This window comes from Daucus carota, chromosome 5, assembly GCF_001625215.2.
Source record: "Daucus carota subsp. sativus chromosome 5, DH1 v3.0, whole genome shotgun sequence".
NCBI lineage: Eukaryota > Viridiplantae > Streptophyta > Magnoliopsida > Apiales > Apiaceae > Daucus > Daucus carota.
Window position 1 is genome coordinate 37448343 of NC_030385.2, and position 9866 is coordinate 37458208.

The 9866-nt window shown below is 31.1% G+C and overlaps 1 protein-coding gene across 3 annotated transcripts; it reads left to right on the top strand.

The window, feature by feature from the left end:
- Positions 1 to 6684: 6684 nt before the first annotated feature.
- LOC108222230 (myb family transcription factor MPH1) lies at positions 6685 to 9640 on the top strand. 3 transcript variants are annotated; one of them, XR_010291903.1, is made up of 6 exons: positions 6685 to 7277; positions 7438 to 7514; positions 7730 to 7766; positions 7872 to 7983; positions 8104 to 8746; positions 9325 to 9640. XR_010291903.1 is itself a non-coding variant. In XM_064092977.1 (6 exons), the coding sequence occupies exons 2-6, from the start codon at positions 7010 to 7012 to the stop codon at positions 8663 to 8665; spliced, it is 1056 nt and encodes a 351-aa protein (XP_063949047.1). In that variant the 5' UTR covers positions 6686 to 6865; positions 6966 to 7009; the 3' UTR covers positions 8666 to 8966. The 3 variants fall into 3 exon arrangements, 2 of the variants coding, with proteins under 2 accessions (XP_063949047.1, XP_017251636.1); XM_064092977.1 differs by lacking the exon at positions 9325 to 9640 and having other exon boundaries at positions 6686 to 6865; positions 6966 to 7277; positions 8104 to 8966; XM_017396147.2 differs by lacking the exon at positions 9325 to 9640 and having other exon boundaries at positions 6686 to 7277; positions 8104 to 8966.
- The last annotated feature ends 226 nt before the right edge of the window (positions 9641 to 9866 follow it).

Here is a 9866-nt window from a genome sequence, read left to right on the forward strand (position 1 = left end):
GTCTACAGTAGCTTTGAAGAAGTTTGGAGAAAAAACTTATATGTGATATTTATATCAAAAATTAGTTATATTTGTAAATATCATGGACACGATAGATTGTTTTACGTGTCAAAGCATATACTTCCTTTATAATTAAGAAAGAATAACCAAAATACCTTAGTTTTTGGAATCAATTGACTAAAATGTCTCTAGTCGCAGGACACTGCTTAAAATATCTAATTATCATCTGCGCATCTAGTGATTAGTTTTTTAAATCTAAAGAAGCAACACGCATAAGGTGCACAATCCGCTTTGCGGTAATGCATATCTACAAAAAATCAAAAATTAAATACGCATGCCTTTCATGCGTGTTTTTTGATAAATTAAAAAACATGAATACGCCTGCGGACATCCATATTTTATGTGGTATTAAGAATAATGTTGAGTGATTAAATGTATTTTAGACATCTAAACCTGAGAAGTGGGTATATATTTTGATGCCACGTCTTTATTAATGTGTTCCAATTATAATTTCACATCTCCAATTTATTTATTCAACTCTTTTGATCATGGTCATTCATATGATGTGCTAAATTTTGATATATAAGTTCATCAGGAAAAGAAGTGATATATTATTAATTTAATAATTACCACGATCTAATATAAAACAATATTTGAATAGATTATAAATAGAATGAAGCGATATAGATACGAAATATATATATATATATATATATATATATATATATATATAATATAATGTTTGAAAAGAAATTATAGAACCCTGTCAGCAGGCTATAAATAATTATATATTCGTATATAACAGGTGAAATGTAACATCATGCTAGTGGGATCTACAAGTTGCTTGAAAACGAGACAACTTTGACTACAGAATTATATAACTCATCTGAATAATATTCTCTTCAACTGACCATGGACAACCTCTCAGTACAAAATAATACTTCCTATGTCTCTATTCAGTATTTTTTTACACGTAATTTAAGGTGATTAGAAAACATATTTCTACTTATTATTTTTAAATTTTTTTTCATGAATAAGAATATACATTATAAATTTTATTTCAAAAAAATAATAATAATAAGTGAAAGTATGTATTTTAATCATTTTAAAGTACGTGCAAAAAATCACGTCAAGATATTTGTTCGATTTGATATATTAAGGATGAGAGTGATGATGAGAATATTATAGCGAGATGGGGTAGTGACAACTTAAAAAGCGATGGAGGGAGGACTTTGTTTGCTCCCTAAAGTCTTTGTTTATAGATATATAATAAAACTAATATCTTTAAAACTTTTCATATGAACATAATATTATCCTTTTTATGCGGAAAAATTTGAGAAAACAAATTTTATATAGACCATAAAAGAGCTTCTAAAGTACTTAACAATCTGTAAAATAATCTATAAAATCATATTTTTATAAGAATTTTCAGATACGTGTAAAGTACTCAGTCTCCAACATAATGAAATCTAGAGGATGAAGGTAAGACTAAAGTTAATTTAAAGAAGACGGAGGGAGTACAAACTTTAATTGTGTTTTTGTTCAGATTAGCTAGCTTCTAAGATTACTACGACACATATATAGAGATTTCCCCCCATCTTAATCACTTAAATAGTTAAGCGAACAGTGTGTCATATCAATAAAATCATATAAAAGTTAAGTGGGGATGGAGAGTTGGGAGAGCTGTAAGCAAATAATACTGTTAAGTAGGGTTGGCAGCATAATTCTTCAGCTTATTGCCTATCAATTTTAATAATTAAAATTCTTAATCTCATGCTATTATTCTCTCGTTTATATAAATATTCATGCACTTGATGAAAATGCTTTTACTTCCCACTTATGAAATAGGAAGCATTTGGAAGCGTATATTGTTATATATATATAAAAATCGATCCGTCACATGTATGTATCATCGAATTTCATGCATGTAATTATCACACACTCCCCACAAAAACGTACTCCCTCCGTCCCTTTGATTTCTATACACTTTCCTTTTCGGGATGTCCCATTCAATTCTATACATTCCAAAACTTTCCCAAAATAGTAAATTTTTATAATATAAAAATCTCACCCACCCACTAACTTCATCTACTTTTTCAAATCTATCACTTAAATACCTACTTTTCTTTCTCTCTTTCCCATTACTTTACATTACTTTATACACTTTTCTTAATCTCCGTGTCCAATACAAACGTATATAATCCACGGGGAATTACTTTACATTACTTTATACACTTTTCTTAATCTCCGTGTCCAATACAAACGTATATAATCCAGAGGGACGGAGGGAGTAGCAAATTATAATAGTAATCTAAATGTATAAAAGGACAGACATGCTCATTCTCAAATTATGCTAGATCCGCATTAATAGGTACACAAATTCCCATGAAAACCCTAAAAACAAAAGCATAGTACTGTTGGAGTTGACTTCACAGATTTAGAGTTGTAGTGAATCTTTCCAGACTAACTCCTTGTATTTTTTTATTACTAGTGTCTGTCCTCTTGGTTGTGCCTTCCCTCCTCATTTAGGGTTTGCATTACTTTATCTTTTAGATAAGCTTTGAAGTTTGCAAGGTTTTTTGGCTCTAAGATTTATTTATACTTACATCTAGTCTGTAAGTGGTTTCTCAGGAAATTTCTCATTCCCAGTATTTTGTTTTGCATGCCCTGGTCCAGAACTTTTTAAACATCATATATCAATCAGGATGTGTGATTGTTAAGGATCTATCTTTACTATTTCACCAAAATTTAAAAGATTATAATAGTTAATTTTTCAGAAATTAATTTTGAAATTAGTTAACTATAATTTTACATGTACAAATCCTAGAAAATTTGATAGAGAACTTCTTTTCTTTTGCTAAAATAATTGATAGATCATTTGTAATAAAAGAAATTAATTAGAGAGTTTCGCAAAGTTCCAAAAAAATTGATAAAGTTTTCCAATTTTAGTTCAGAATATTGTAAATTTACCTAATTCTAATTGATTGAAAACAGTACCAAAATCTATTAATTTGTAAATACTAAATATTAATTTATATATTAATTGATATTAGTAATTGATAATGCTATTGGTACTTTGGTAGTTATTCAATCGTGCAATCAAGGGAAGTTTAAGGAGAGTGTTGAAAAATCTAAAAAGGCATAATTTTTTTAATATTGTAAGATTTTAGATGAATATTATCTGTTTAAAAATAGATTTTTTTGAATAAAAAAAATTATATATCACTAAACTAGAATCTTCATATATGTTCATCTTCTTTTCCAAAACAAAATATTTCTTTGACCAAAAAATATAAGAGATTGAGATAGGCCATCTCTCTCTAACAATACGTGTCTGGCATGTAGAATGACTTGTTGTTTCCCGAAAATCCAAACCAACCACAACTTACTGTACATAAAAAACATATAAATTAAATATGCATGGATCTAAGACAACGGTTAATATCCGATCCCTTATACTGTTATACATGTTGTATGAGTTAAATACATGCACATTCAGTCATTTATAAACAAATTATTACAAGAATCACTAATTTGAAGGGTACACTTAAGTTCTGACCTCACATATAAATTAGTTGGTTGTGAACTCAAGAAACTCGTGAGAAAACAATACTGCATTACCAACTTAAATTTCAAGGCTTAATCGATCACATGTCTCTCCCATATGCCATTCATGTACACGAGCGAGTAATGAAAAAAAGTTCAACTTTACAACCTTTATTTCAGCTTTTCTGATCCTCCCCCAGCTGCTTGCTTTAGTATTTTGATAAAAGAACTAAAGAAACTTGCTAACTACTGTAATATTCTTATCCTGCAGATATGACTTGTTTCTTCCATTTATACAAAGACTTGACATTTACAAAATTAACGATCGGATCTTGACATATGATTGTTTCGATATCTTGTTATTCATGATATCAGATAATTACATAGCCGTTTGGGTTAACTTAAAAGGAGTGACTTCTTTCTTATACTAAAGAAGTGGAGTAGAAGTGAGAAGTAAATAAGTTAATAAAGTGTTTGGAAAAGAAGTAGAAGCTGTGAGAGAGAAACTAGCATTCTCAGTTTTTTAAAAGTGCTTCTACTTATTTACACAAACGGATCAAGAGAAGCAGAAGTCAGACCCGTTAGCTGCTTCTATCAAACAAACAGCTCCTGAGGGAGATGAAGGTGAGGTGGCTGGATTAAGAAATCTCGACTCCCTAATAGAAACAAGACCCGTGATTCCCGACGCAAAAGAAGCTGCATGAGATTTCCTCCATTCGAGTCACAATCAGAGACAGCAAAGCATATTCATAAGCGCACTCCGCACGCACGCATAAAGACAAACACGGGGATGAACGGATATTACTGTACTGTATTATACACTGCGCTTCAGCGTTTTACAAATACGCATGGCCGTGTTAATTACCTTTGCTCAATAACTGATCTGCACAAAACTGAAAAAGTTCCACTTCGAAATATCGAAAACTCAAAAATTCCCGCTTCGAAATTTTGGAATCATGCAGACATGAGATTCTGCGTTTTTACACAGCTTTGTGTTTCTTAAAATTATTATTCAGCTTACAAAAAATCTGTTGACAATTGTTTTATTAATTACAGTTATCTACTCTATATAACAGATAGTTAATTCGGTTAATATGATTAATTAATCAAGCTCCAAACTCTTGTTTAATGTTTTTCTTTTGTGACAAAATGCCTCTTCAATTCGGTCATTTGTCCCATGTAGATGTATCATCGTGATCAGTCATCACCCTGTACATAAACAAAATATACAAAGCTTTCGAGCAGTATTATTAAGTCTGATACTGAAGTATATGTAATATAAAACCAATTGTAATAGTTAATTCTAATTATTTACAAATTGACTCTGATGCAACATATATAGAACGCTAGAATTTTGTTTCATCTACTATTAAGAATGCTGTGGTCCCGAAAATTTGTAGAAAAATTTCCCATCTAGAGAAGAAACAGGTAAGAACAAAAGTATACTTTGAGCAAATTTGGACATACTCGATAAACAAAAAGAAAATGCTAGAAATTTTAAATAATTCTAAAATAAATTTGATGTGACACTTTTTAATTAAACATGTCATAACAGGAAAAAACACCCGAAGAGTTGAAACCAATTTTGCTTACCTAACAGAACAAAAACTGAATTTTAACTTGGCTAGAAAAGCTCGAAATTTCTTGGTTTGGACAGTTTCAGCAGAATTAGCTGAAGGCTGATCATTTCTTTAAGACGGTCGGTCTCGATAGTCGTTTATTATACTGCACTAGATACTTTTAGTGTAGTCTGTCCACAGTGTCCGCAATTGTTTGTGTGCTGCATCTGTCTAGTCTAATTTTGATGCATACATATGCAGCTTAAAATTATTTTCCAGACTTTCAATATTATAATATCATTTAATAAATCAGAAAATAATTTAAAATTTAAAACAAAATGATATAAAATTACAAATTAGTAGAAAATAGTTGTTTGAACTATTAGTTTTATTTTGGTGATAATATATGATAATAAATAGTTAATCTATATATTATAATTGTTTTACTATTACATTTTTAGTCACTTATAAATTATCGATAGTATAAAATTATCTGAACATATACTCACTGAAAACAATATTAAATAATAAATATTAATTCAAAATTTTATCGAGCTAATTGTGATCCCCTTTAAAATTGTAATCATGTTTGACTCTTCAATAATTTAAACTTTTATTGCGAACTAAGATTATTATTCTATAATTTTACAACAACATATATTTTAAAATATATTAGATATAGCTTTTAATAATATAATTTCACAATTTATTTTAATTATATATCTTTAAACTTAAGTCAAAGTATTATTATTATCTAAAATATGAAATTATATATATTACTCTCAAATATAATGGGAGGGTTAGCCAAGAACGGGATAAATATCAAATAGGTCACTCGTTTCATCCAAAATGTATCAATTGAGTCACTGATTCCCAATTTGACTCAAATTAGACACTCATTAGAAAATTTTGTATCAAAAATGTCACTCTATCGTTAGTCGAAAGTTTGAAAGTATTATATATTGAGTTTCGCACATTTTTTATGAATGATATTACATCCAAATAAAAGATTCCGAAGTCTACTGTTTTCGCTAATATTTTTAGGTTTTTAAAAATTTATCTCCTATTTATTTTTATTTAAATCATATAAAACAATCAAAAAATTAAAAATAAATAATTCATAAAATTTTAAAATTTTGAAAATATTAGTGAAAATAGTAGAACTCGGAATCTTTCGTTTGGATGTAATACCATTCATAAAAAATGTGTGAAACTCGATATATAATACTTTCAAATTTTCGACTAACGATAGAGTGTATCTTTGATACAAATTTTTCTAATGAGTATCTTATTTCAGTCAATTTGAGAATCAGTGACTCAATGGATATATTTGGACGAAACGAGTCCCAGCAAAAAAGTGATTTCATATTTGGTTAATAAAGTGTTAGAAAAAGAAGTAGAAGCTCTCAGAAAAAAACTAATATTCTTCTAATTATATTGACAAACGGGTCAAGAAAAATATGCAGACCAAACAGGACACATTGGTGGCTAGGGGTAAATATGTTCCTACTTTCTAACATTATGCGCGTGTGTGTCAATTCATAAGCATGTGAATGTTGCTCCATCTTTATTCTTTATGACCAAAGTTGCAATAAAGTTGAAACTACCAATTATTGTTTATATTAATACTCCCTACAAATTAAGAAAGAGGAAACACTTTTAATTCTTCATTGATGTGGTCTAGCTAGGGTTCAACTAATTTCCAACTGTTGGTTTACATGATATAATCTCAAGTCATCATCTCCAGCTTATTGATCAAGGTTCTCATGTATAATATATATATATCTACTTAGCCATGTGTCTTTATTCTTGTTCATTTGAATAGCCCTAGCTTGCTAATTCATATCATATCTGCCCCAGCTGCTAGTAATATTAGTGGAGAAACCCTGGCAAACAATTAACTTATGGACGGAAGTAGTAGGAGTGAGTGCTACAAAGCTTCCCCATCGAATGAGGAATACGAAGAGGATGAAGAAGATGTGAGTGCGGAGAACAACAGTAAGGCAACAGATGGAGGCGCTGGAGGTTCATCAAGCAACAGTACAATTGAAGAAAATGAAAACAAATCATCAGTCCGTCCTTATGTCCGATCCAAGACGCCTAGACTCCGGTGGACACATGACCTGCATCTTCGCTTTGTTCAAGCTGTTGAGAGACTTGGTGGCCAAGAGAGTGAGTTTTAGATTGGTGAAAGTCTTTAAATTATTTGAGTGATTACTAATTAAAAACTTCTTCTGAGAATTTCTGTCCATGTTAATCAGCTAGCTAGCTAGAGCAATTACATATATTCTTAGTCTCTTCTTTTCTTATTTGCTTCTTTGATTTGGAGCAGGAGCAACACCGAAGTTGGTTCTTCAACTAATGAATGTCAAGGGGCTTAACATAGCACATGTCAAAAGTCATTTGCAGGTTTGAAATCTCTACTCTGATCACCTTAAACACCTCAGACCTTTTACATATCTCAGTTGTATTGTAATTAGCATCAAAAAGTAATCTATTACTGACTAGATCTTTGATTGGTGATTCGGCAAAAGTTTATGTATGGAAATGACTTTATTTTTCTGTCTTTCTTCGATCCCGAATTAACCATATATATCTGCTTGCTTATTTATGGGTTTACTCAGATGTACAGAAGCAAGAAGATCGATGACCCTAATCAAGGTATGTTGCTGATAACTGACAATTAATACCTCTGATCACTTTTAATTAAGTTCACATGCATTAATTAACTTCAATCTATATAACGGTATTCTTATGATCATATAGCTATAGCAGATAACAGAAGTGTTGAAAATTATGGAGATCGGAACATCTACAACCTAAGCCAACTCCCAATGCTTCAAAGCTATAACCAGAGCTATAATCTGAGTACCTTCAGGTATCATGATTGTAGAATAGGATTATAATATTGGTCTGCATGATAATCTTTCTATTTTCTTGCAACAGTTATAGAGTAAATGTAAATCATATACTGAAATATGTGCAATTTTCTTTTAAGGTATGGAGATGCCCTTTGGAATGCTGGACATCATGAGAAATGGATGCAAAATGTTTATAATATGTCTGGTCGGAATGGTGCAGTTGATTATAAGGCAAGACCAAGATTTTATCCTTCAGTAACCGAGAAGATATCAGGAAGAAATTCCATCAACTGGGAGAATAATATCAATGCTTCATCATCTAGTCAATTATCTACATGGAAAGTTCATGAAAACAAGGGTGAATTACTTGGACCATTGAATGATCAATCTCCAGTGAAATTTATGGAATTTAAATCATCGAACAGACAACAAGAGAAAGTTGAGCCTCTGGATTTGGAAATCGCCAGCCTTACACCGGCTAAAAGAAAGGCTTCGGCCTGTGAGCTTGATCTAAATCTAACTCTTGCGGTCAAATCAACAAATGACAACAGTGGAAGAAATTTGAAGGACGACGAAGACGAGTACTTATCATTGTCACTGTTCTCCCCCTCTTCTTCGAAGAAGCTGGAGAGGTTAAAAATGGTTGATAAAGAAGAGATTAATGCGGAAAGGGCAAGTACTCTTGATCTCACTATATGAATATTGCGGTAATATTCTAAGTGAGATCTTGAAGTACTACTTCCAGGAAGTGCATCTGCAATTTGTCTTGCACCATTCAAGGTAAACAAGAAATTGTACCACGTACCAGTACGTACTTCTTTATATGTATGAATTGCTTTTAATGTAATTTGATCGCTTAGTTTAACTTGTTCACACACACCATAATAAAGAGGTGATACAGACAAATTGGAAATGAGAAAACACCATGTGCATATTAGTATATTGCAGATTGTTATATGCAAACAACTTCGACATATATACTCTATCAAATTTTTTGACATATCTGCAAATTTTTAAAGTTAACATATGGATACTACATCAATTTGCAGCTTACAACCCCAGAGAGACTAGAAATATAATGTTTGGTTAGATCAAGACTAATTAAAAAATACTGCATGAGCATCATTCTGTTTAGTGTACTGTGTACATTGAAAAACCCAACCAAATATAGAGTAGATTAATTTCAACTGATTGAATACTCAGGCCTGGGAATTAGCAATATTGGAATCAGCTGGTCTTACAACATTCATACTTGTGTGAATAGTTCAAAGTTTTATACTCACATGCTTATAAATATGGGTGCACTGGCTTATTATAAATAATGGATTTGTGTTTACATAATGAGTTTCATCCTTCAGAGCCTTGTACACAAGAAACTCAATCAAGGCACGCGAGGACTCGGCAAGAGGAACAAGACAATTGCAGATCACACTTTAGGTTTAATAATCTCCGCTCGAGAGTGAATATATATATATGGTACTTTGCCTAGCTTGTCTACAGTTGCAGCAATTAATCAACTTGGTTAATGTCTGTTTAATTTGTTTCTGTGAAGTTCAGTAATTAATCGACAATGCTTACCTAAATAATATACAAGTACACCAGTAATTCTTAATGTAGGAAAATGTTGGATGTAGAGCTCAAATAGTAATGATATTTAATTTTTGATCTCACAATCAAGTGAGCCTTTCTGATTAATTAAACTAGGCTGATGTAGTAATTGACTATTCAGTATTGTTGTATAGCCCCCATTGAAGCTCACCCAGCAATTCAGCAAAGTGCATGTAAATGTATTAACAGCTCTGATCATAATCATAAGAAACACACAGGCTATACTCCAAACACAGTATCTTTGTGATCAGTTTCTTCTAATATTAGTACAAATATAGCTCACAAGGTCGGA